The sequence below is a fragment of the Ornithorhynchus anatinus genome, chromosome 2, assembly GCF_004115215.2.
Source record: "Ornithorhynchus anatinus isolate Pmale09 chromosome 2, mOrnAna1.pri.v4, whole genome shotgun sequence".
In the NCBI taxonomy this organism is placed as follows: domain Eukaryota; kingdom Metazoa; phylum Chordata; class Mammalia; order Monotremata; family Ornithorhynchidae; genus Ornithorhynchus; species Ornithorhynchus anatinus.
Window position 1 is genome coordinate 41,033,310 of NC_041729.1, and position 27,497 is coordinate 41,060,806.

The window sequence follows — 27,497 nt, forward strand, 5'->3', positions numbered from 1 at the left end:
GGTGGTAGGGTTTGTGGGTAATTTCAGTGGGACTAAGGGTGGTCCAAGCCTGTCTGGTTAAACCAGCTCTAGGCTACACGGTTCTAGCTCAGCTAGGCAGGATTTAACTTGCCTTTTTGTCTTTCACCTTCCCTGCTATGCCCACTCTTTTCTTATTATCTCTGAAAGGCTACAGGGGTAAGTGGTGGTAAATCTTGTTTTTGAGTGCACCAGGCCGGGAGGGCCATTTATGGTAGAAGTCGAAGGGGGAACCCAACCGAGAGCCTGCAAGCTCAGTAGCAATCAATCAGTCAATTAACACTATTCACTGAGTGTTTCCTTTGTGCAGAGCACTGTTTTAAGCACTTGGAAGAGTACAAGAGCCAGGAGCCGTGATACCTGCCATCAAAAAGCTTACAGTCTAGTAAGAGAAACTAACAAATAAATTACAGGCAGGGGGAAGGAACAGAGTTTAAAAGTCTATATGTAAGTGTTGTGCATGGGAAAGAGCAGGGTATATGTATCTAAGTGCTTAATAGAAATAATTATGGTATTTGTTAAGTACTATGTGCCAAGCACTCTACTAAGTGCTGGGGTAGATACAAGGTCACCAGGGCCCACCTGGTGGGCCCCACAATCTAAGTAGGAGGGACAACAGGTATTGAATCCCCATTTTTTTAGAGGAGGGTACTGAAGTTAAGTGACTTGCCCAAGGTCACACAGGCAAGTGGCAGAGCCAAGATTAGAATCCAGGTCCTTTAACTCCCAGGCCCATGCTCTTTCTACTAGGCCTCGCACATCAGAGAGGCACACCGTGCATGTACCATAGGAATTAACATTTTAACCTTCATAAGAGCTATAGTTCTGATCTGTCACTTGCTCTTCTGAGCCAACCCACTACCAATTAAGTAGAAAAGGCCCTAGACCAGGAGCGGAGGTGGCTCACGGTAAAAAGCAAGGTAAGACACACTTCATTACTTATTTTTACCCAGCTGCAGAGCATCAGTGCTGGGGGCTTGACCACTTGGCCCAAGACTCTAGCTAATGTAGTGAAGGACGGCACTTGGGCACCTTCTAACAAGGCCCGTCACAGACACTGCTGTGTCCACGCTGGCACAGGTAAATAATTAAACTAGAATGCCCTCACTGCCTCCTCCACTCCTGTTCATTTACAGCCATCGACTGCTAGCTGGTAACTCTTTAAAAAATACTGAGTGCTATTGAATGCTTCAGTCAGTTAGGCTGGTGCCTTATTACTCTGCTATTCCATCTAAATCAATTCATATGACTGGTGTGAAAAAGGCACTTGGCCCCTTTGCTTCCATCAGAGCTCAGCTCCCAGCTGCTATAACTCAGAGGAAGAGATACACACTCCAATAAAGAGATCTATAAAGCTGGCAGTTTCCACAGGAAGAACTGTCTGCTTTTTAGAAATTGTTATTCCTTTGGAAGGAAGGACTGCATATGGTGCTTAGCCAGTGATCAAACTGTAATTACAACTTTGAGCAGTTTTATGGTCAAGTGTAAATAATGAACATTAGACTAATTTGCTGCCCCTGCAGCACAACTGGTGGATTAAAGCCGGCTTTTTCCTCCGCGGTGTCCTTGGACAAATGCGATTTGTTAAATTCTATTTTATGCCGAGCTGCTAACTGGTGCTTAAATCAGGCAGACTCTCCCAGGGTCTCAGAACTGGTCATTTTTGGGGGGTGGCAACTGGAACAAGGAGTGGGGAGAGGCATTCCTAGCCAGCCTGGCGGGATTAGGAGAATCAATAACTCTCTTGGCACTTGTAGATGAAGTTTACCATTGACCTCTTGCTCATACCACCCCCCCCAACCAGTCAGGAACTCCCTCCCCTTTCACATCAGGGAGAACCCTAATAATAATAATGGTATTTGTTAAGCACTTACTATGTGCTGAGCACTGTTCTAAGCACTGGGGTAGATACAAGTTAATCAGGTTGGACACAGTCTCTGAGCCATATGGGGCTCACAGTCTTAATCCCCATTTTACAGATGAAGTAATTTAGGCAAAGAGAATTTAAGTGACTTGGCCAAGGTCACCTAGCAGACAAGTGGTGGAGCTGGGATTAGAACCCAGGTCTTTCTGACTCCCAAGGCTATGCTCTAATCAATAGGCCATGCTGCTTCCCCTTATTCACTTAGGTACTCACCTGATGACCTATCTTTCAAACTCTGTTGCTTCCCCCTGCCTGTAATTTAAATGTCCATTTCTCCTACTTGATTATGGGCAGGGATTATGTCTATCAACTTGATTGCACTGTCCCAGGCACTTTGTATACTGCTCTGCACACAGTAAATAATAAATACCACTGTTGGATCGATAGTTCTCACACTTAATGCTGTGATATGGGCACTGGGGTGGGCAGTGATGATTTCACCAGCACATCTGTGTGTCTTTGAAAAAAAAAGCTTTAAGAACACCTGAGCAAATTATGACAAATTGGCCATGGAATGATAGAGAAAACACTTTGCAGCACACGGGAGTAGGTTATTTGTTACCAACACCAAAGTGAAATTAGAAATAAGGGGAACAGTGACCAGATAAGTGACTAGGAGGAGGGACCCGATCGATGGGAATGAAATCAGAAAACTCTGAATGATGTGGAAAATGACTAAAGAAAGGTTTTCTGTCATTTCAGTTTTATAGTGTGGCATCACAGCAAGAAAAATACAGGACAAACCCAGACTCGAGGTGAATGAAGGATGGTTTGGATCTGAAATGAGGATCTATAAATTCCAAAGAGACTGAGAAAGGATAGAGGGCAACCAGAGGATTAGGTAAGGAGGAAAACTTAAGAAACTTTTTTTAAAGTGGACATTCCTTTTTCCTGTAACCCCAGCTGGCCAAATCCTGCTCCTTCCTCATTTCCTACAGCGCTTAGAACAGTGTTTGACATATTAAATGCTTAACAAATACCTTAAAAATACAATCAAAATAAAAAATATACCAGAGAGCAACAGAAGCCAACTGTCCACTTGCTCAATTGCCCACTCACTTGGGGTCTCTGCTGAGGCAAACTGGTGCCTGATACTTAAAGTGGATGAACCTGAAGCTCTGTGGGAGGATGTGGTCTAGGCAGGTGTGGAAGGGAATCTTAAAGGAGGGACGAAAAGAAATTCAGATAACAATGGAAATTTAGCCAAAACGAGGGAAGCCACACCCACTCCCTCAGATATAGAACATGTTTGTCAGGCTACGTCATTAATCAATATTCCTCAACACACCTTGTCTACTCCCAGGGAAAGAGATCTTTTCTCCGAACCTCCATGCCCTCCCCCCGCCCCCCCCCCCCACGCCCACCCAGGTGTTAACACAAATAAACTGAGGTGAAAGAAAGGCAGGCAGACTGGGATGGGGAAACCGGAGAGGTGAGCTGGAGTGGGGAGAGGATCCAGGGGGAGAAAAAAGAGGAGGAGGGAAGGGTTTGGTGATCTGGGATGGGAAGAGGTAGGCTGGGTTAGGAGAGGGGGAAGGGTTACTGAGGGACGGGTAGAGGAGGGTGGGTGGCGGTGGAGGCCGCCCAGGGTTTGCCTGGGCGTGGTTTGGTGCGAGGAGAAGTGGGTGGATGGGCAGATAGGTGGCTGGGAGGAGTTTTCTGGTTCCCAGGGCAGCTAGTACCCTGGCAGTGGTATTTGGGGCAGAGGCAGGGCTAGGGCAAGGAGAAAAGGAGCGGAAACCAGATCGGGTAGGCATCCTGGAACCAGGGTGACATTCTTTGGGATATCCTTCTCTGCTTCTGTGTGTTTGTGACCCGCACCCCTTCAGGAGTTGAGAGCCACCAGGGAAGATCAAGACGGGACGTCGGTGCAGGTGGAGGTCAGGAAGGTGAGTGCCAAAGCCGGGGAGTGGTTCGTTTAAATTCACTGTTTGGCCTGGGCTACTGCCCTCATTAAACCCTGTGATCCTATGGGATGACAAGTGATTGATGAACTACTTGAAAAGACCTGCAGCGGGGCCTAGTGGAAAGAGCCCAGGTGGGAATGAGGTGACTTGGATTCTAATCCCAATTCAGCCTCTTGCCTGCTCAGTTTCTTCATCTGCACAGTGGGGATTATCTATCTGTTTTCTGTTTCTTTTAGATTGGGTCAGAGGCTGGATTTGATCTGATTGTATCTACCCCATATATTATATTGGGCAAGTCTCTTCTCTGTGCCTCAATTTCCTTATCTGTAAAATGGGAATTCCAAACCTGTTCTCCCTCCCACTTAGTTGGTGAGCCACATGTGGGACAAGGACCAAATCTGTCTCGATTACCTCCTATCTACCTGAGTACTCCGTATATAACAATTGTATAACATACCACTATTATTTAATATATTATATTATTATTTTAGCATATAGTGTTCAACAAATGCCATAATTATTATTATTATTACTTGCAGTGCAGTAAAAATCCTGGAGTTATGCCCTTAGTCCAACTCCCCTAGCTCAGGTCTGCCCTTGCATTCTGCCACTTTAAAGGCCCTGCAGTCACTTCCTACCTATTCCTTCTCTCTCTCAGTAATCCTGCCACGGTGGGCTGATGCTCACCTGAAGAAAACTGCATCCTCATCCTCCCCAGGCTGGAAGGTCTGTGTCAGGGTTATTAACAAGGTGAAAGAACCAGATTACTCTTTCCCAGAGGGCAGAACCAAAGGTGTCAGGGTAAGGATCTGACATCAAGTAGCCTCATCAAGAAAGCTCATCTTCAGACCACCAGGAATAGGGGAGGTGCTTAGCAACTTGGAATGAGAGACAGAGGCTGTAGCCTGTAAACTCCTTGTGAGCGGGGAACATTTCTACCACCTCTGTTATGTTGAACTGTCCCAAGCTCTGAATACAGTGCTCTGCATGCAGTAAATGGTCAATAAAGAGGATTGATTGAGAAGGAGACGACCCCATGTCTTTTGAGAGCTTCTGAGTATAGCGTCTCTGTTGGCACTGGTGACAGAGGAAGAAGTCTAGGCTGGTTTGCTCATCCTTTTCTTTCCTAACACAAAACTTAATAAAAGTTCAGCTTAGAGTTTCAAGGTTGGTTTGAATTAAGTAAGGCAGGAAGCTAAGTCTGGAATGGATTTTACCGTCCTCAAGGTTCATCCCTTACCTGTTAGAACTGCTTCATCCTGCCCTTCTCAAGGGTGGATTCCGAATAGGGTCATCATCATAATGGTAATAATCGTGGTATTTGTTAAGTCCTTCCCATTTGCCAAGTGCTGGGATATATATAACACAATCAGAGCAGACACAGTCCCAGTCCCACATAAGACGCAAAGTCTAAAGGGGAGGGAGAAATATCTACAGATGTGGAAACTGAGACACTGAGAAGTTAAATGACTTGCCCAAGATCACCCAGCAGGCAAGTGGAGGAGCTGGGATGAGAGTCCACGTCCTCTGATTCCCGGTCTTGTGCTCATTCCACAATATACCATGTTGCCTCCTCAGGTGAGAAAAGGGGGGAAGCAGCCCTAACCCCACAGTTTCCCTTCTTTCATCAGCTCAGAAGTTCTGCCCCTACCTAGTTGTTTATGCTGCTTGCTTTGATCCCATGAACAGAGTTGACGATTCGCTTTGTTTCCAGCGCTGTTCAAGCCATCTTCCCAAGCAGTGAGAAGGAGCTGTGGAACTTCATGTTCATTCATTAGTTGAATTTATTGAGTGCTTATTGTGTGCGGAGCACTGTACTAAGTGCTTGGGAGAATACAGTACAGCAACCAACAAACAACTTCCCTGCTCAAAACGAGCTCGCAGATGGAGGAGAGCTTGTCTGGCCCTTTAAGCAAGCCCATACACAAAAACGCATGCACATGCTTGACCATACATAAGCACACATGATCTTGCGTGCCTGCCCACATACACACGCATTTTATTATCCTTTGTGTTGGAAGTTGATATTTTTCCCAGGGTAGCTACGTTGGAGCAGTTGGCTTCTTTCCCCAGGGTATATAGGAGATGGTGACTTCCTGACTGCTTGTGGAAGTTAATATCTGGTGCTGGCATGAGACAGAAGTTGTGGAGGGGGTGTGTTAAAACATCTTTTTAAACACTTTCATTTTGAAACACTCTCTTCTGGCCCGGAGGCTGACGGTGGGGGGGGATTTGGGAGCCGGCTATGACCCTTAAGCCAATGAATCAGGAAGGATGGATGGTACACGGAATTTGAATCTGGAATCATTGGAACAAGATATTGCTCTTGAAGTGATTATTGGACTTGGGCCCTGATCACTGGAAAGTTGTGAAAATTCTTCCTAGGAAAGGAATCTACTTCCGTGACCATGATTTTCCAAGGTCCCAAGGCAGATTCCAGTTGTTGCCAAGTTGGGAAGAGAGGGGGAAGCCCTATTCAGAGGTTATTCCCAATCGATCACTCACTAGTATTAACTGAGTGCCTATTGTGTGCAGACCTCTGGTACTATGTGCTAGGGAGAGCGCAATAAAATTAGTAGAAAAGTGCACCACATCCAGTGGATGCTCAGTAAGTGCTTTTACTCCTACTGAACATAATCCCTGCCTGCAAGGAACATATAAGCTAACAGAGGAGACAGATCCTAAAGTACATTCTAGATATTTGGAAGTAATAGAGCATAAAGATATGCAACTAAGTGCTACAGAGGGTTGGGAGAATTTAAATGCTCAGTGGCAGGGAAGTACTAAAGTGGCAGTTGGGTGGGAGAATAAAGTAGATTCAAACAATCAATCACACTCCCTTCCCCCCCCCCCCAGAGTACTGAAGGCTCACCTCCAGAAGGCCTTCCCAGACTAATCCCCCCTTTTCCTCAGCTTCCCCTCCCCACCGCCCCGATTTGCTCCCTTTGCTTTACCCCTCCTCCCCACCCCACAGTACTTGTGTATATACATTCAAATCTATAATTCTATTTACATTAATGCCTGTTTGCTTGTTTTGATCTTTAGATATATCTATATTTCAATTTATACTGAGGCTATTGATGCCTGTTCACTTGTTTTGATGTCTGTCTCCCCCTTTCTAGACTGTGAAGCCATTGTGGGCAGGGATTGTCTCTCTTTGTTGCTGAATTGTACTTTCCAAATGCTTAGTACCGTGCTCTGCACACAGTAAGTGCTCAATAAATATGATCGAATGAATTCATTCAATAGTATTTATTGAGCGCTTACTATGTGCAGAGCACTGTACTAAGTGCTTGGAATGAACAAGTCGGCAACAGATACAGTCCCTGCCGAATGAACGAAGAAGAGATTAATATCTGTCTCCCTTCCAGTCTGTAAACTTGTTATGGGCGGTGCTCTGCACACAGTAAGCAGACAATACCATTGATGATGATGATGAAGAGACATTAATCAGGAAGGCCTCCTGGAGGAGATGGGATGTCAGAAAGGCTTTGCAGATGTTCTTGTCTGTCCGTCTCCCCCGATTAGACTGTAAGCCCGTCAAACGGCAGGGACTGTCTCTATCTGTTGCCGACTTGTTCATCCCAAGCGCTTAGTACAGTGCTCTGCACATAGTAAGCGCTCAATAAATACTATTGAATGAATGAATGAATGAATATGGGGAAGAGTGGTCCTCTGGAGGAGGAAGGGAGTTTAATGCAGGAAGGAGGGTGTGAGCAAGTTTGAGGAGAGATGTTATATTGTACTCTCCCAAGTGCTTAGTATGGTACTTTGCACTCAATAAATGCTCAATAAATACTATTGAATAAATGAGAATGGGGCATAAGGAGTAGGTTGGCTTGAGAGGAACAAAGTGTATGAACTAGTGTGCAATGGGAGATCCATATCCCAGTCTCTACCCTCATCTCTTTTCTACTCTCACCTCCAGCCTCATAACCTCATCCCAACCTCATCCTTGATTCTTCTCAAGGTCTGCTCTGAAAGGAGCTAGAGAATCCACAGTATTTTTCCTAAACAATACTCATTGACAAATGCGGTCCCGGTTTCTGAGAGCCCCTTGAGGACTCCAAATTGGCAGGAGTCTTTGAAGAAATAAGCTCAAGGAGTCCTTGTTACAGCCCTTGAGAAGCCTTCTTGTAGGGCCCGGGAGCAACTGGAGGCAAACAATGTGATGAGCATTAGTAGGTAGAGAAAATAAAAGAGGTATCATGACATCAGCCTGGCTCTTGATCTGGAGAGCAGCCTCAAGCGGAGGAGCAGAAGGGCCTTCTGAAGGGCAAGAGGACTGAGGGGAACCAAAAAGCGTTAGAAGAGAGGAAGAAAAAGGACCATCTGATCCCATGGTGGGGGCCCCAATTGCTGATCGACTGTGGCTGCTAAATAGATCAGGGAGTGTGGTAGGTGGATGGTGGGGCATCTGCAGGGGGAGAGGCAGTTGAGAGTGATGGACATCTTGATGGTCTCTCTTTAGTTAAGGGGAAGCCATCAGAAAAATTAAAAACAGTAATGAAGAGGAAAGAGCACAGACCTGGGAATCAGGAGAAGCATAGGCCTTGGAGTCAGAGGACCTGGATGCTAATCCCACCTCTGCCACTTACCTGCTGGGTGACCTTAGGCAAGTCACTTAACTTCCCTGTGCCTCAGTTCCCTCGACTGCAAAACGGGGATTCAATACCTGTGCTCACTCCCACTTAGAATGTAAGCCCAATGTGGGGTGTGATTATCTCGTATCTACCCAGTGCTTAGTACAGTGCTTGGCACATAGTAAGCTCTTAACAAATACCACAGTTGTTATACCAGCTCTGGCACTTGCCTACTGTGTGACCTTGGACAAGTCACTTAACTTCTCTGAGCTTTCAATTCTTCATCCATAAAATGGAGATGAAAAACCTGCTCTCCCACCCCTTAGATTGTCAGCTCCATGGTGGAGAAGGACTACCCTCGATCTGATGGGATTGTATCTACCTTACTGCTTAGTGCAGTGATTGGCACATGGTAAGCTCTTAAATACTGTTATTATTATATTATTATCATCATCAATGTTATTACTATTGTTATTAGACAATAAGGACCTAACCTTGGGTTGGACTAAGACCAGCAAAGAGAAGGATCAGGAAAAACATTTCCCTGCTAATGCATTTTAATGTCTACCTACCACCTCTGGTACATCAACTTAGAGATCAGAAGCAGGAATAGCTCCAATGAAGTAGGGCTGATTGGGAACAGACGAGTAGAGGCTGAGACCTTATGACCAAGGAGGCTTCATTCTTCTCAGGGTCCAGGTTAGGCAAAATCAAATGAGTCTGACACAGGCTGGTCCTCTAGACTGTAAGTTTGTTGAGGGCAGAGAATGTGTATACCAATCTGTTCTCCTGTACTCTCCCAAGAGCTTAGTACTGTGCTCTGCACACACTAAGCACTCATATATGACCGATTGGAGCTCTTACCCTGAGCGGGTGGGGCACGTGAGGCAGGCCTTTACTTCCACCTTTCCTTCTCTGTGGTTTACAAAAGCACCAGGTCAGGCCAGTAGGTTAAAATGCAGGGAGGTTTCAGTCTTTCTTGTCCGAATCAGTGCAGTCAGAGTCTCACCTGCTTTCTCCCTAGGAACCCCACCTCCTGCACCCACTTGCTTTCCAAATACAATTTGCTTTCTTCACTGCAAGTGGATCTTGGCATAACCATCCTGTTTCTTGCAACTAGACTCCTATACCTGGAGGGGAAACAGCCTTTACCACATCTGAGGCCCTTCTCTTTGCCCGCCTCACCACTGGCAAAGGGTTTCTCACTACTCAGATGAAGGGCAGATCCCCAGGTGGAGCAGAAGAAAGGAACTTGCAGTCCGCTGCACTGAGAAAGTGAAATTTGGAACTTGGGGTCATTGGCTATCTTAACCATAGTTTTTCTTGTGTTGGGGGGTTCGTGCTTTATGATATTTAAGCACTTACTGTGTGCCGGGCTTGGACACAATCCATGGCCCACCTGGGGCTCAAACTATCACTCCCCGTTTTACAGATGAGTAACTGAGGCCCAGAGAAGTTGTGACTTGCCCAAGATCACAGAGCAGACAAGTAGCAGAACCAGGATTAGAGCCCAGGTCCTTCTGACTCCCAGGTCCATGCTTTTTCCATTAGGCGACACTGCTTCTCTAGTGTTCCTGATCACTCACAGTGGAGAGAATTGCCCCTTTCTCTCCTTTCCTCTTAATTCTCTCACTGAACCTGATGGGCGAGGAGGAAGAAAATGGGTCATTAGCTACCTGAAAATGACCAGTCTCCCTGCACAGCTGGTTTCTAATTAGGTTCAGAAGTGGGAATTCTAACTCAGCCCTGTGCAGAGGTTTTTATTTTTAATTAGTGTTGTTATAAACTGTTAATTAAGTTTTCCAACAGCAGTAATCCCCTTTGGAATGGGCTGTGAATATGGTTACCCGGAGTTCCTGCTTGTGAGCTGCAGTTTGGGATGGAGGAGCTAGTAAAACCCATAATAAAAGCCATACCTTCCCTGCATGGGGGCCTGGGGAGGTGCTGGACAGTTACTCTTTTGTCTCTGGGAAGCCAGAGGAGGAAGGAGAGGAAGTTGGAAGGAATAGCTGTGGAAAGGAGATGGGATAAAGGCAGACAAGTATCTCTTGTATTTTTCTGAACCAGGCTGTGGCACACCGAAGCTGCTTATGAATATGAATGGCTGCTGGTGCTGAATTGGAATAAAATGGGGGTGTAGATCATCTCAGGAGGGGACGGAGCTCTGTGGAAGGTGATGAACTCCTATGACTGATGGTTATTGGCAGGGGTCAGAGAGAGGGGAATTAATCTTGGAATAAGTATTCTGAAAGGAGAATAATGGACCATTAACTGCTGGAAAATGACCTGTTCTCAGGCAGGCTTCATGTAACTCATTCTAGATCAATAGATAGTTATCCTGACTCCACCACCTCAGCTAGTAACCTGATTTAATACTTGGCAACGCTTACTGCTGGGAAGTTCTTCCTTGTGCCTAAACAAAATCTATCCTGCTGTACTTTGTCATCCCTTGCAGCATTCCCACCAGCAGGTGAAAAACAAGTCAAAACAAGTCCAGTGCGGTGCCTGGAGAGGGAAAAATGGGATCTCTGTTTTTTAAATAATGGTGTTTGAAAGTTAGTTCCCCCCATGGTACTCATCCTCTGACTGGTCCTAACCCCTTCTTGCTCTCCCCTCTCCCCTTGGGTCACATCCCCTTTGGGGTCGGTGGGCCCGTCTGGGTGACTTTTACTCCAGTGATCGCTGAATACAAGGGGCCATTCTGGTTGTTGGGCCATGGCTGATTGCCTTTGTTTGGAGGCCGGCAGGCTCAGGTCCCCGTTATCTCTCACCACGACCACCACCCACCACGTGTTCTCATCAGAGCAGCCTAATCCCCCGGTTTGGAACATCCCTGCTTCTGCTAATTTTGAGGGGAAATGCGGGTTGCAATAGGAAAGTTCGTGGAGGCGGGAAGGAGCTGTTTGAGTGACAACTGCTGGCACCTCCTGGGAAGAGAGGAGTGGGGGAGTTGGCTTTCAGCTGGCGAGCTACTGTACTAAGTGCTTGGGATCATTCAGTGGGATTTATTGAGCACTTACTATGTGCAGAGCACTGTTCTGAGCACTTGGAAGAGTACAATACAAGAGAATTAGTCACATTTTCATCTCTAAGGTCTTCCAAATGTCTCAACCTCGACTACCGAGGCAGGGACTCAGCAGACCCCTCCCCAGTGACAGGCGGCCTGGTGTACCTTTAGGCAGTATTTGCCCTTTTCAGGACCGGAAGTTTGGGTGAGTTCTATTTCTGTAGACGTAATTTCTCATTCCCTGGGTAGTTGAATTCCGGTCCTCTCCAAAGAGTTGCCATTTGGAAGTTGTGGTTTTCCCGCATTGCAAAGTTTGTCTCGTCTTACGGACAAGCTCTATAATTTCCATCTTGATGAACTGATCAATCCAATGGTCTTTAGAGAGCACTTAATATGCGCAGATGACTGTACTCAGTGTTTGGGAGAATACAGTCAAATTGGCAAACGTGATCCCTGCTCAAAAAGCTTACAATCTAATGGAGGTGTTTACAGTGTCCTTGATAACCCCTCCCTAGGCTCACCATTCTCTTTTAGTCTTTTTGGCTTTGTGGATTGGACAGGGGAGCAACCCTCCAAAGAAAACTTCAGCTCCGAGTGTGTTTTCTTTTTCCTTTTTCAGTGTTTCTGCTCCACTCATCCCTGAACAAGAGAAGATATGGCCGAAGGGCAAGGAGGGAGTGTAGAGCCTGACATATTGGCCTGGATGGGTGGAGGAGAAGGAAGACAGTAAGAGAATTTCTGCTTCCTTGACTTTTGGGGAAGCAGAATGGCCTAGTGGAAAGAGCACAGGCCTGGGTATCAGGGCATCTGGGTTCTAATTCTGACTCTGCAACTTCTCTGCTGAGTGACCTCGGGCAAGTCACTTCACTTCTCTGTGCCTCAGTTATCTCATCTGTAAAATGGGGAATTAGATTGTGAGTCCCATGAGGTACAGGGACTGTATCCAACCCAATGACCTTGTATCTACCCCAGTGCTTAGTACAGTGCCTGGCACATAGTAAGCACTTAACAAATACCGCAATTATTACTTGAGTTCTAGTCCTGACTTCACCACTTACCTACTGTGTGATAATAACAATGTTGGTATTTAAATGCTTACTATGTGCGGAGCACTGTTCATTCATTCAATAGTATTTATTGAACACTTACTATGTGCAGAGCACTGTGCTAAGCGCTTGGAATGTACAAGTCAGCACTGTTATAAGCACTGGGGGAGATACAGGGTAATCAGGTTGTCCCACGTGAGGCTCACAATCTTAATCCCCATTTTACAGATGAGGTAACTGAGGCACTGAGAAGTTAAGTGACTTGCCCACAGTCACACAGCTGACGAGTGGCAGAGTTGGGATACGAACCCATGACCTCTGACTCCCAAACCCATGCTCTTTCCACTGAGCCACGCTGATCTTGTGCAAGGCACTTAACATCTTTTTACTTCAGTTTCTTCATCCGTAAATTGGATTTTAAATACCTGCCCTCCCTTCCACTTGGACCCCGAATGGGACAGGGAATATTTCCACCTTGATTATTAACACATAGAACAGTTCTTGGCACATAGTGAGTGCTAAACAAACACCACAGTTTTCATTATTGTTATTCAGGACAGAGTCCCCCATGCTCTCAACTTTTGCAGGGGACTCTGGTGGAACAGAGAATGAGAAGTGGCCTCTAAGTCTCAGGCACCCACGCCCAGTAAGGCCGGTCTGGATTCCTAGGTAGGACCCAGCCAGGCTTCTTGCTCCATCTGTAAACATTTCAACCAGATGTCATGTTCCAACACGCAAAAGAGCTGTGTTTTCTTAGGGGGAGTGCCCTTCCCCCAGGCCAAGTGAACTATTCAGAGCTTCTGATTAATCTTTTCTTATCTCGAACTCTCCACCAATACGAAACCCAGGTTCGTTCATATCAGCCCATCTCTCAGCTAAGTTCCTACCCAACGACCTACTTGGTAGACCAGTTTGTCAAATATCAGGACCTAACAGTCAAACTAAGTTCTCCCACGGGGGAATGGGGTAAGAGCTGTCAGTTGGCTCAGACCCCAGGGGCATCAGCACAGGGATGGGAGTCAGGAGACTGTAGTTCTAATCTCAGCTCTGCCTTTTGCCTGCTGTGTGACCTTGGACAAGTCACTTAACTTTTTTGGGCCTCAATTTCTACATCAGCAAAATGGAGATTAATCAATGTTCTCGCTCCATCTTTGACTGTGACCCCCAAGTGGGACTGATTGTATCTAGTCCAGTGCTTGGCACACACTAAGGATTTAACAAAAGCCACATTTATTATCATTCAGTGGGTCCTTGGGCCCTGGGTGGCAGGAGGTGGGGGCTGAACATCCAAGTTCTCATACCTGTTCAGGTGATGCATTCATGGTTGGACTGTGCTTTTCTCTACCTTGGTTTCCTCACCTGGAAAATCAGGAAGATGAAGCTTAGTTCCTTAGGAGTGTTGTTCCTGACCTTGTGACTGCTAAGTGCTTTGGCTGAGAGATGCTGAAGGGACCAGAAGCGTTACTACAGTTTGGCAGTCAGAATGCTAATCAACACAAATGTGAACTACTTCCTTTCTTGGCCGTCGGACAGCCCCAGAAGGATGCTTGGAGAAAGCTGGGTGGATCATCGGCCTTCTGCTCAGCATAGATTACTTCAGCAAGATCCATAGTTCCATTCTCCCTGTTTTCCTTTTGCTGCTGGCAGACAAGGTACCAGCTATTGCCGTTATTAAATAATCAATGGTATTGATCGATTAGACTGTAAGCCCGTCACAGGGCAGGGACTGTCTCTATCTGTTACCGATTTGTACATTCCAAACGCTTAGTACAGTGCTCTGCACATAGCGCTCAATAAAATACTACTGAATGAATTTATTGAGCACTTACTACGTGTAGAGCAGTGTACTAAGTGTTTGGGAGGGTACGATGCAACAGAATTGGCAGTCACACTCTCCGCACACCGTCCATGCCTTTCTCTGGACCCTGGTCGGTTCAAGACTTCCCAGTCCTCTGTGAAATGGCAGTCTAAACCGCCTAAGTTTCCTGATCTGTAAAACTGGGGTAAAATATCTGTTCTCCCTCCCCCTTAGACTGTGAGATTCCTGTAGGCCAGGGATGATGTCAGTCAGCCCGTCAAACATATTTATTGAGCGCTTACTGTGTGCGGAGCACTGTACTAGGCACTTGGGAGAGTACAGTATAACAGACATTCCCTGCGGACAACGAGCTTACAGTCTAGAGGGGGAGACAGACATTAATATAAATAAATTACAGACATGTAAATAAGTGCTGTGGGGCTGGGAGGAGGGATGAATAACGGGAGCAACTCGGGGTGACTCAGAAAAGAGTTGAAGAAAAGGAAAAGAGGGCTTAGTCGGGGACAGCCTCTTGGAGGAGATGTGCCCTCAGTAAAGCTTTGAGTGGTAAGGGAGTAATTGTCGGATGGACGGGGAACGTGTCTGCGTATTGTTGCATCGTCCTCTCCCGAGTGTTTAGTATAGTGCTCCGACTGAATGAACGAATATGAGGAGAGAGGGCGTTCCAGGCCAGAAGCAGGACGTGGGCCGGGGTCGGCGGGGAGATAGCGGTGTCCGAATCGATAGTATTGTATCTTCCCCCGGGGGAAGCAGAGTGCCTGGTGCGTAGTAAGCGCGTAAGCAAAGTCCCAGTTATTACTGTTATTCTTGGAATAATGAAGCCTCCCCGTCTGGCTCCCCCTCAGCCACCCACCCAACCACCTTTGGCCTCCAGAGAAGCTGTCCCGCTGGGTGGCAGGGGCCGCGGGCTGCTGCTGCCATCTGCAGGCAGAGAGGGCCGCCATTCCGAGGCCTGCCAGCTCCAGGGCCACAGCTGCTGCTCCTTCAACCCACAGGGGAAGGAGGGCATTCAATGTCAACACACAGAAAGGGGCGGAGGTGGGGAGGGCAAAGCAGCTTCACTTTCCCTCCTCCTCCCCCCCCCATCCCCTTCCGCCTGCTGCCCCGATGGCGTGCGCGGGGAGGGCGAGGCCGGCCGGCCCCTGGAGGTTGCCGGGAGGCAGGCCCAGGCTAGGTGAACAGTGGTGGGAGGCGGGTGAAGCTGGCACGCAGGTGACTTCCCGGTAACTCGATCTTCCCTGCTGCTCTTCTCTCCCTCCTGCCTCCCTCCACCCCCTGATCTTCCTCTCGGCCTCCCTCGCTCCACGCGGCTGGCGGTTTCGGAGGCCCAGCCGTGAGGTGTTGCCTGCCCGGCTCAGGGCCGCCCTTCCTGCCGTGGGGCCGTCTCCTCTGCCTTGGGCACGTGTCCTTTCGCCCGGCCCGGGTCACCGAGATGGGAGTGTTTGTCTCTGGGCCCCCGGCTGCCAGGGCGACCCCGTCGGGAGCGTCCGCTGGGGCAAGGTAGGAGGGATTTGGTGAAATGGCAGACGGGGCCGGGGAGCAGAGTAAATGAGCTCGTCGTGGGCAAGGAATGTGTCTGTTGTTGTATTGTTCTCTCCCGAGCACTTAGTGCTCTGCACACAGTAAGTGCTCAGTGGGTATGATTGAATGAATCTTGCTTTTGCTGTTAGACGTCCGTAATGCAGTCTCTGAATGCACCAGCAGGACTCGGGGAAGGGGAATCAGTTTCATTATTAGCTGTGTTGTTATTATGAATGTTAGTCTGATTGTTCCTTGTGATGAGAAGAGAGCTGATGCCTACTACTATTCCCTCACCTTGGTCTAGCCTGAAGGAAGTACTCAAACAAGACCTTTCCATGTGAAGGGTTGTCACTTTGGGTGCCCAGGTTGGACACAACAGTTTAGTCTCAGAGAAGGAGAGACAGAGTCAGGGAGTCGTGTGTGTGTGTGTGTATGTGTGTGTTGGGGGTGGAGAGAACAGGGGGCATGGGGGTAAGGGAGGAGGGTTTCCATCCCCATTCCACCCAGGAGTAGGAGGGTGAGAATCCCTGAATCGTGGACTTCCCCAGGATTATTTCCTAGGGTTGATTGTGACTCCCGCTGACAACTTGTGATCTGACTGAGGAAGAGGGGGCTCTCTCCTGGCAGGGGGGAGAGGGGCGGGGCCGAAGAAGTGGGCCAAATGGGTGTGCTCGGCCTCCTGGTCAATTCCCAAAAGGCTGTCCTGAACAGCATTAAACCTTGGCCACACTGCTTCAGTGGGGACCTGGGTCATGTGGGATGAAGAGGGGAGAAGACAGGACCTCTGCTCCACAAGGAGAGTGAGAGGAGGTATGGTGTGTCACGGGGGGGGACCCTTAGGAATCCACAAAGCACCCACAGAGTTCAGAACCCTCTCTAGACCTCGAACATCCACAAGTGAAGCACTATTTTCAAATGCTCTGACATCGAGGCAAAGTTATTTAACCCTCAAAATGGGCCAAGCTGAGTAGAGAAAACTCATCAAAAGTTCACTCGTATGTGTAGTTCAGAGCTCCAGATTCTCCTAGGAAGATCTGAATTTCAGGCGCTATGGAAAGGAAAGTGGTGGGGCCCAGGGGTGTTTTAGGCCTGGGCCGAGTCTCAGGGGAGTGATAGGGATAGGTACAGGCTGGAGAGGTGCTGGAGGACTCTGGTTCTCCTGAAATAGCTCCTCCTCCTCCCCTCTCCCTTTCCTTTTCCACCAATCTGCTGTTGTCTGCTTTGCTCTTTACTCCTTCAGGCTCCTCCTCTTTAGTTGCTCTTGCCTCTTTCTGTCCCTGTGCCCTGATCTGTGCTCCACCTCCCCCTGGCATTTCCTGCCTCTCGCCACTCACCTTTGCTCCCTTCCTCCTCACCAGATGAATCAGCCTCCAGCATTCAGCAACGGGACCTCCTCTAACAGAGTCTCAGCGTCGCCCGCCCAGGTGGCTGTGGGGCTACTGCAGTCTGGACTCCTCTCCATGAAGGACCCCATGCTCGCTTCCAGTGAAGATGCCCCCCAGGGCGGCAGTCTCTGGAATGGCTCCCAAGGTGGTGAGCAGATTTTTCTGACCACTCCAGCTGCTCGGGGCATCTCAGGAGTCTTCGTGTGGTCAGCACTGGTGCTCACCTGTCACCAGGTAAGTTTTCCTTACTTCCTCCTTCACGCCTCTCCTTGCCTTCCTCCTGGCCCTGCATCTATCTTAGGAAGGCTGGCGGAGGAAAAGGAAGAGGTCTTCCCCAAGGAAGAGGAAGTGACACCATGAAAGCCCATGAGAATCAAGTACCACTCCCCCTCTCCATCCATACTGAAAGAATGTGCACCTTCCAATCAATCAAACAATAAATGGTATTTATTGAGCATTTATTATGATTAGAGCACTGTACTAAGAACTTGGGAGAGTACAATAGGCCCATGACCCCAGTCACTGCCTTCTTGGGGGGAATCCATTAGCCACCTCCAGTCAGCTGCCACTCATCAGCATGAAAATCAGACCTGCCCCAGTCAGGTGGATTTCCCCAGCCCTGACCTTGGCCAAATGAACCAAGTCTTGGGTTGTTTAGGTCCTTCCTGAAGGATATGACCCTTTGAAGTACCCACCCAGCTCCAGGATTTTAGGAAGAGAGGCTGGAGCCTTGTAAGGCTTTGGTGAGCCTGGTGGAAGGGCTTGATGAGAGTTTAGGCTGCTCAGTCCCTCATGGCTCCACGGGTTCTGGTGCCAGGGAGCGAGGCTAGCGGCTCCAACCTTGGAGAGAAGGAAAAGCCTGCTGCCTCCAAGAGCTTCAAGAGAGGTAGGGCTTAGTCCGATCGGTTCCTCCGGGTCCGAAGGCTCCGGTGCCTGGGAGTGAGCCAGCCGTTCCATGGAGAGAAGGGAACTCCTGCTGCCTCCAAGGCAGAGGGGTCAAATGCGCTCTGCCACCAGGCTCCTGACACCCCACAGTTCAGTGGACTTTGTGTTCTAGAATGTAATCTGTCCTCTTCTTCCCTGCCCCCACCACTCTTTTGGTCCAATTAGGAGCAAAAGGAGACTTGTCTAGAGGGGATGAAGCAAAGGCTGTGTCTTTGGAGCTAAGGACTCTTGATTCCCTGGCTGCAGTGAGTCATTCTTCAGAATTATTCCCAGTTTAAGGACTATTCAGGTCCTGGTCCTCCTCCTCCTCTTCTCTCTCTTCTCCTTCTTTTATTCCTCTTCCCCTTCTCTTTTTTTCTCCTTCTCTTCTTCTTTCTTCTTCTCCTCCTCCTCTTTCTTCTCTTCCTCTTTCGTCTCCTTCTCAGGGAAGGAGGTTGAAACTTTTAGCTAAAATTTTTGGGTTATCTGTGGATTTTATGTCCTCCTCCCCTGTTTGACTGAATAATTGACAGTAGATTATATAACCTGGGGATTCATGGTAATGTGAGGTTACTGGTTTGTCTTTTCTTTGTGTCAGAAAGTTAGCATTGGTGTGGGATCACTAAGGCAGCAAATCCATTCTCTCTCATTTCTTTTCCTTCAGATAAAATCGCCCTCAAACCTGTACCTGCTGCTCTTCCAGATTCATTCATTATTCAGTTGTATTTACTGAGGGCTTATTGTGTGCAGAGCGCTGTACTAAGTGTTTGGAAGAGTACAGTACAAGAGTAAAGAGACACATTCCCTGCACATAACTGGCTTACAGTCTCCCGATCTCCTAAAGAACTGCAGAGGTCTTGGGAGCCCTCTGACCCATCCCTCAAAAACCTCTTAAGCTCTCTTAGGTTTAGGTCTGAGGATTGGCTGCAGCCAACAGCAGAGGGAGGCAGTGTTGGAGCGAAAAGAACACTCTTTGCAGTACTAGTAATAGAGGGAATGAAAGGGAAACAACCTCTGTTACCCCATCCTTTCTACCAATCTGAAACCTTTTCTTCCTGCAAAACTCTTCTAAAGTCCACCATCTCCAAAGAGCAGGAATAGTAATAATGGCATTTATTGAATGCCCCCTGGGTGCAACGTATTGTACGAAGCATTTGGGAAGTACGAGACACCTTTTCTGCCCTCTAAAGGTGGAGACGGATATAAAATTATTAAATAGAATAGATGACTGTAAAGTTGATTTTTATATATCTCTACACAAGTGCTGAGGAAGGCTAAGTGCTACCACATAAGTGCAAGAGATGGCTGTGGGTTGGTATGACTCATATGTTTGGATGATAATAATGATGATAACTGTGGTATTTAAGTGCTTACTTTCTACCAAGCACCATACTAAGTGCTAAGTCCCTGTCCCACGTGGGGCTCCCGGTCTAGGAAGGAGAGCTGGTATTGGATCCACATTTTACAGATGAGGAAACTGAGGCCAGAGAAGCTGGGATTAGCACCCAGCTCCCCGGACCCCCTCTCTTTAGAGCACAGGCTCTTTGGAGGCAGATGTTGCGCTTGTTTTTCCTCGGCATCTCATACTGTGGGTCCTTAATACAGGCTCAGGGGGATGGGGAGGCTCAGAAGATGTGAGCAAGCTTGGCCCTTCTGAGCCGTTCCACCCTGACCTTAGGACTGGCTGAGCCCGTTCTGTGAGGCTGGTTGCTTACAGACCATTCCTGACCCTCCACGCAGATCTACCTGCACCTGCGCTTCTACACTGTGCCCCATGAGCAACGCTACATCATCCGGCTCCTCTTCATCGTTCCCATCTATTCTTTCGACTCCTGGCTCAGCCTCCTCCTCCTCGGCAGCCACCAGTACTATGTCTACTTCAACACTGTGCGTGACTGCTACGAAGGTGAGACCGGAGGCCGTCGGGGCCGGACGGGGCTGTAGACGGGGAGAGGGACCTGGACCGGCTCTTCTGAGGACCGAGTTCAGCCTAAGCAAGCGCTGCCTCGGGGAATCTCAGCCTCCCAAGTGGTCCGGGTGACTTGGAGGAGCTCGGAGACGCAGAGAGGCCCTGCCATGTTTCCATGGCAACCTGTTTCAGCCGCTTCGTCTCTGCGGCCTTGAGTCTCTGAGTGCTGCTTGATGGCTCATCCTCTTGTGCATCCCTCCCACCCTGGGTGACATTTGAGGGCAGGTATCACCGGCCCAGAGATGAGGGACCCATGGAATGGCCCTCTTGGGACTGTTCTAGGAGTTGGGGTAGATACGAATTTATCAGATGAGACACAGTCCCTGTCCCATATGGGGCTTACGGTCTAAGTAGGAGGGAGAACAGGTATTGAACCCCCATGTCACAGTTGAGGAAATTGAGGCACAGAGAAGTTAAGTGGGTTGCCTAAGATCCTACAGCAGGCAATTGGCAGAGCTGGGATTAAAACCCCAGAGCCTCTTATTCCCAGGCTCAGCCACTTTCCACTAGGCTGTTTCCACTGGTGTTTCGGATATTCCTGCCAATAGGGGTTTACGGTCTCACCTGAGAGCCTGTCCCTGCAGTTCACCCATCTCTGCAACTCTCCCCCCCATGCCCCCCAGCATTCGTCATTTACAGCTTCCTGAGTCTGTGCTTTGAGTACCTGGGCGGCGAGAGCGCCATCATGTCAGAGATCCGTGGAAAGCTGATCAAGTAAGTTGTCTTGCCCGACTGGGCTATCACACTCCAACCCAGGAGTCTTGGGCCTGGGAACCCGGCCTGTGGGCGGAGGCAGAAGAAATGAAAAAACTGCCTCGATTTTTTTTATTTCCTTAAGGTTTCCGTGGAATGAATGTGTGTTTCGGGGTCAGTGTGCTTGACTCTAGACAGCTAATCAGTTTCCCTCAGCCTGGGGAGAAGGGGGATAGAGGAGAGGTTGAGTGTGGTATGAGTATTGCTGAATTGTACTTTCCAAGCGCTTAGTACAGTGCTCTGAACACAGTAAGCGCTCAATAAATGTGACTGAATGAATGAAAGAGTAGGTATGGGTGGGATGGACACAGAGATTCCCTTGGGTCTCTCGGTGCTGTTGCCCTCGGACCCTCCCCCTCCCCCGCTACCGGTGGCTAGCCTCTTGTCAGTGCTTATGAGTTCTGTCCTTTTCCTGGTTCAAGGTCCAGCTGCTTCTACGGGACCTGCTGTTTGCCGGGGATGTCCTATTCCATTGGCTTCCTGCGCTTCTGTAAGCAAGTGAGTAAGGGATGCAGAGGACATACCTTTGGGTTGAGCTGCTCTTGGCCCAGTCATCCTCTGCAGTCTCCCCAGAGCTGGGCCCAGTCCTGGGATATGTGTGATTTATTTTAATTTGGTTTTTTTTTTCTCCCTCTGGTCCACAGGCAACTCTGCAGTTTTGCATTGTGAAGCCCATCATGTCTCTGGTCACCATAATACTGCAGATGTTTGGGAAATACCATGATGGAGATTTCAAGTAAGAATTTGGACCCAAAGCAAGGGCTGGGGATGTTTTTTTTAATGGTATTTAAGTGCTTTCTATGTGCCAGGGCTGCACTAAATGCTGGAGTTAGATACTCAGGTTGGACTCAGGCCATGTTCCACAGGGGATTCCGTCATAATCCCCATTTTATAGATGAGGTAACTGAGGCACAGAGAAGTTAAGTGGTTTGTCCAAGGACAAACAGCAGAGAAATAGAGCCAGGATTAGAACTTGGGCTCTCTGACTTGTAGGCCACTGGACCATGATGCTTCCAGGAGATGGGCTGGAGGTGTGTAAGTGCTGGGGTTACAGTCATGGAATAAGGGGCATCAGAGGGGCCGTCTCCCACGGGTCAGACAGTGTATGGGGTTCTTTCAGTACGGTGCTTACTTAGCACGTTATTGGGGCTCATGGATACAGGTGGTAGGAAGGTATCGAGAGCAGTCATTTGGTCAATTGCCCTGCCTCTAGGCTTTTTGGCTTTTTTTTTTTTTTTAACACTTCAGTTTGTTGTGGAAAGAAGAATCCCAGGCCAATTGGAGAACAGATACAATATTGCTCTCCCTCCCTTAGATCGGGAACCCCATGAGAAACAGAAACCGTGTCTGACCTGATTACCGTGTATCTACCCTAGAGCTCAGCTCAGTGCTTAATAAATGTCATGAGAAACAGCATGGCCTAGTGGAAAGAACACGGGCCTGAGAATCAGAGGACCTGAGTTCTAATCTTAGCTCTGCCAATCGCTTTCTGTGTGGGTGAGCCACTTAACTACTCTGTGCTTCAGTTTCCTCAACTGTAACGTGGGGATTCAATACCAGTTCTCCCTCCTACTTAGACTGTGAGCCCCATGGGGGAAAGGGACTGTGTCTCTGTCCAGCCTGATTCACTCATATCTACCCCGGTGCTTAGAGCAGTGCCTGACGTATAGTAAGTGCTTAAATACAATCATAATAACAATGATAGTAGTAATAATAAGTAATCTTGCAGCCCAATGTGCACCTTTCAGACCCACTCTGGGGAAGAGGTCCTCTCCAGTCTTTTCCCCCAGAGCCTGGGATCTGAAGGAAAGGGGGGAGAGAGAAGCAAGACCTCGGGTCTGAGCTCCTGGCTATCGGCTTGCTCTTTCCCCTGCTAGTATCCACAGTGGCTACCTCTACGTCACCATCATCTACAACATCTCGGTCAGCCTGGCCCTGTATGCTCTGTTCCTTTTCTACTTTGCTACCAAGGAGCTGCTGCGCCCCTTCGAGCCAGTCCTCAAGTTCCTCACCATTAAAGCCGTCATCTTCCTCTCCTTTTGGCAAGGTGGGTGTGAGGGGAGCCTGGGGGTGGGGGATCCCTGCATTATCCCTCCTTTCCACAAGGGAGGAACGTCTCGGTCGACCAAGGTGAGGCATCCTGGGAGTGGATCCACTGCTGGCTGCTCTGAAATGCCAAGTCCCTTCCATCCTTTGGGAAGAGTAGATACTTTATGCTTTTTCCAAAATAATTTATAATTGAGGGTTATAGTTATAATTGAACCTATGTTTGGAGCAACATCCACTGTAGACTCAGCACTCAAGGGAAAGGGTTGGATGGACAGCTCTGAGGAGTAGAAAGAAGCCTTGGTTCCTTCTCTAGGACCAACTCAGTTCAATCAGCCCCATCCTGCCCTGGCATGGTCACTGAAGCCCAGTGGCTGGACTACCCTGTTGTTCCTGATCTGTCTGTCCTGCTGCCCTCAGGGCCTCCCCCTGCCTTGCCCATCTAGGCCTTTGGAATCAAATCTTTCCAGTAGCAATGAGGGTTCGGATCTGAGCCCTAAAGGAAGAAGCCTGCAGACTCTTCAGGTTAAGGGAGGGATTCACTCTCTGCCAACTACCTTGAACTATGAACCCTGTAGAGGCCTAGCTGGGTCTAGAGTAGCCACTTTGGTGTGGGAGGGGAGTGTACCTATCAATTTTGTTGTATTGCACTCTTCCCAAGTGCTTAATACAGAGCTCTGTGCACACCACTCAGTAAATACTATTGATTGATTCTCTAAGTCCCCACCAGTCCTAGCTCCTCCTTTTCTGTCTCATCCGTCTCTCTCATGCATATTCTCTCTCTCTATCTTGTTCTCTCTCACGCTCTCGCTCCCTCTCGTTCACTGTTCCCCCCCCAGGGATGCTGTTGGCCATTCTGGAGAAGTGTGGGGTGATTCCCGAGATGCAAATCATCAATGGTAAAGAGGTGGGGGCTGGGACGGTGGCTGCAGGGTACCAGAACTTCATCATCTGTATTGAGATGTTCTTTGCTGCCATCGCTCTACGCTATGCCTTCACCTGCCAAGTGTACTGGGAGAAGAAGGAGAACTCACCAGGTAACCCATGCCAATCCTGATTCCCCCAAGGAGGGCATAGCTGGGTTGGTCCTGGGGAAGGAACCAAGGAGGGACTTAGCCTGCTTCTCCAAATTTTCACAAATGAGCCTCATATGGGACAACCCCAGCGCTTCGGACAGTGCTTGGCACATAGTAAATGCTTAACAAATCCCAGAATTATTTAGTTAAACGACATGAAAGCAGAGTTGTTTTGGTTTCTTTTTCCAACCCAATTGGCCTAACCCCTTACTTGCCTGGAGTGAGTGCATGAGTGGCAATCTGCGGAGCTTTATTAAAGACAGTCGTACAGCTGAAACCCTTGCTGGCAAAGAGAGGACTGCCCCCAGCTGTCCTGGATTCATTCTTGCTCTCTCCTTCCCCCTCAGTGAACGTAGCCCCGATGCAGAGCATCTCCAGCGGCCTGAAGGAGACCATAAGCCCCCAGGACATTGTCCAGGATGCCATCCACAACTTCTCTCCCGCTTACCAGCAATACACCCAGCAATCCATGCAAGAAGCCAAGGGGCCGGGGCAAAACGGGTCCATGACTCCCACGCCCATCCCACCCAGCGTCAAGAGGAGCAAAAGCATCGAGAAGAGGGTGCTGATCCTTTCGGATGAGCTGTAGGGACCAGTGTGGAGCACCGGATGTAATCCCTCTTTGCCTATGGAACTGTTCCTGGGCACAGGCCAAGGCAGCTCACCCAGGACCAACGATGGAAAATGGTTTCTTGGTGTGGGAACGGGAGAGGGTGAGCAATAACAATAGAGGAGGAATCTGGCCTCAAAGAGCCCGGCACTACTCCGACACTAATGGACTCCCTCTTGGGTCTCTGCCATTTGAGTCTGGCAGCACAAAGCGGGACGCTGTTGTCTCGGTTAGAATTTCTAGGAGATCTGCCACCTGGGAAAGATGGCAGGGGGTTCTGCCTTGTCGTAGGTACTGTCAGCAAGAAAAGCTTGAGGCCTGGTCATACTTCTTGCTGATTTCCCTGGACTTGGGTAATGGATCTCATGTGTCTCTGAGTTGCAAAGAACCCATTGCAAGACCTCTGGAACTACTTCTTGATGGTGAAGGAGAGGAGCGGAGGACCCCCCTGAGTTTCCATTTCAATAGACCACATTTCAGCGGACCATGCCCTGTTCTGCTCAGATCTAATGGCCTCATTACCCGGAATCACTCAAGGCTGGAGCCGTTTGATCAATACGCTAGGTGGAAATTCCCACTGATTTTTCTCTGCAAATCTCACCCCCAGCTGCAGCCAAGGCACAGAAGACCTTAAGGGGTGCAGTACCCAATCAAGGACACTCACTGTGGAACACCCCCAAGGGCCAAAGACATGAATCATAGCGTGAATCACCAGTCCTGGTCCCAAGGGAATTCACCTGAAACTGAGCTGTCACCAAACTGGGCCCATTTTTTTTTCCCCCCCAAATGACTAGTCATTCAGAGACACATTGGAGTCCAGTAGTGGAGAGGGAGTGGGCCTGTTTTTTTCAGACTTGCTGAATGTGCTTGGGACTGGTTGGAGGGGCAACATTCTCTGCTGGACTTTTAAGAGACCAATACTCAGAAGTAGGGGATTTCTATTTCTGTAAAGGGAACAGTGTCTTGTCTTTGCCTCTCTTCCCTGGAAAGGTCTCTGAAGGACCCTCCATGTGCTAAATTCTCAACTTGGCCTTGGGGGTGTTGTTCTGAGGATGGCTTTGAGTGTGTGTGTGTGTGTGTGTAGGAGAGAGAAAGCGAGCGTGTACTTTCTCTAAATGGTAGTGCCTGAAAAACCTAGCTCTTAGCTTCCAAGCTGAGGAAGTTACCTTTTCTTTCTGCCCAGAAAAGGAGATAGAGGCAATCTGGGCTTGGATCCTTTCCCAGCTGGGCCACTGAGGCTGGGGATTCCTCATTATGCCACAATCAGCAGGAAGCGAATTGCTATTATTTATAAATACAAATGTTCTGATTTTCTAATGAGTTGACTGGCTTCTCCTTCTGGGGTGTGGCCCCTTTTCCCGGCAGAACCTCAAGTGGGGTCAAGTCCAGACTGCTCCCAGGGGGAGACATCCCCTGTTGCCCCAAGGGTGTCTGACCCTTTGTTGCTGTTCCCCTGGTCTGAAGTATAATACGATAGTAGCGGCCCCTTCTCTTTGAATTGCTCCAAGCCCTTCACGGCGCTCCCGAGAGCTGATCTTTCTTATTCCCACAAGGTCAGTTGGAAGACAGGAAGGGTTTATCCACATTTGGGAGGAAAATACACTCCTAACCATTTTCCCAGGATCCCAGTGGGAGTCAAGGTGCAGCCTCTGCATATGACTTTGGGACCCAGCTCTCCTGGCACTAGGTCACCCTAGCCTAGCCCATGCCCCTCAGAACACTTGATCTGCTCATAGTTACGTATGGGGAAATTGCCTAAGCTAAGGGTTCAACACGCCTAGATTGTAGGGGAGTCTGATGCCAAGCCCAAGTTTTGTCCCCTAGATCCCTTCCATCCACTCCCTACTTCACCACTATTCATGAGCCCCAAGAGCAAGGAGAAGCGGGCGATTAAGGTACTCGGAATGACTTTTTCAGTCAAGGCTGGACTGAGCTGGATGGGAATGTCATTTGGAATAGCATATCAGGGCGACTCTGTTGCTGGCAAAGCAGAGAGGCTCTGTTGCTGGGCAAGGCTGTCGGGAAGTGCCTACACCAAAAGATGCTGGTTTTAGGGTCATCGCTTTTGGCAGGAGAAAGTCAAGAAGGTCAGGGACAAGATGGCCTCAACCCGAGACCCTGCGAGCATCTCCTTATCGAAGCCCATAAAGAGGGAAAGGTGGGAAATTTCTTTGCGGTCCAAGCTGCCTTCCGGCCCCGTTTCTGCCCTGTTGCAGCAAGTGAAGGTAGGTAGGGGGAGCATTGTGCCACTGGAGTAATAATGGTTTTTATTAGGTACTTAATAATTGTGATATCAGTTAAGTGCTTACTATGTGCCAGACACTGTACTAAGCACTGGGGTAGAGACAGGGTAAGTGCTTTGGACACAGTCCCTGCCCCACATAGGGGTCCCCTTTTACAGATGAGGTAACTGAGGCAGAGAGAAGCGCAGTAGCTTACCCAAGGTCACACAACAGCCAAGTGGTCGAGCTGGCATTAGAACCCAGGTCTTTCTGGCTCCCACGCCCGTGCGCTACGCACTAGGTCATGCTACTTACTATGTACTGAGCACTGGGGCAGCTATAGGATCGTCAGATCAGACCCAGTCCCTGCCTCCCTCAGGGCACCCAGTCTGAGAGAAATCAGGGATTGTACCCCCATTCTACAGATGAAGGAACTGAGGCCACACCCAGTAGGCGAGTAGCAGAGCCGGGATTAAAACCCGCACTTCCTGCCTCCCCGGCCTCTGTTCTCTTCACTAGGCTATGATGCCTCCCCGCTGAGAAGATGGAGGATGTTTCCAATTTCCAGCTTAGCTGGAAATATAGGGCAGGGAGCTTGAATCATGTGCTACAGGGAAAGGAGCCAAGGGACGAACCGTCAGTTGGTCAGATCAAAGGGTGAAGTTCTGAGCCCGCCTCTGCCACAGC

General features: G+C 48.8%; 1 protein-coding gene across 5 annotated transcripts; it reads left to right on the forward strand.

Moving 5' to 3' along the window:
* Window positions 1-76: 76 nt before the first annotated feature.
* On the forward strand, window positions 77-26,173 carry TMEM184A (transmembrane protein 184A). Of its 5 annotated transcripts, XM_007657014.3 has the most exons (11): window positions 81-177; window positions 2,645-2,783; window positions 3,772-3,831; window positions 17,184-17,444; window positions 19,875-20,040; window positions 20,727-20,817; window positions 21,279-21,354; window positions 21,501-21,592; window positions 22,734-22,903; window positions 23,742-23,939; window positions 24,326-26,173. In XM_007657014.3, the coding sequence occupies exons 4-11, from the start codon at window positions 17,184-17,186 to the stop codon at window positions 24,565-24,567; spliced, it is 1,296 nt and encodes a 431-aa protein (XP_007655204.1). In that variant the 5' UTR covers window positions 81-177; window positions 2,645-2,783; window positions 3,772-3,831; the 3' UTR covers window positions 24,568-26,173. The 5 variants fall into 5 exon arrangements, with proteins under 5 accessions (XP_007655213.1, XP_007655204.1, XP_007655209.1 ...); XM_007657023.3 differs by lacking the exon at window positions 2,645-2,783 and having other exon boundaries at window positions 77-177; XM_007657019.2 differs by lacking the exons at window positions 81-177; window positions 2,645-2,783 and adding an exon at window positions 3,308-3,374.
* The last annotated feature ends 1,324 nt before the right edge of the window (window positions 26,174-27,497 follow it).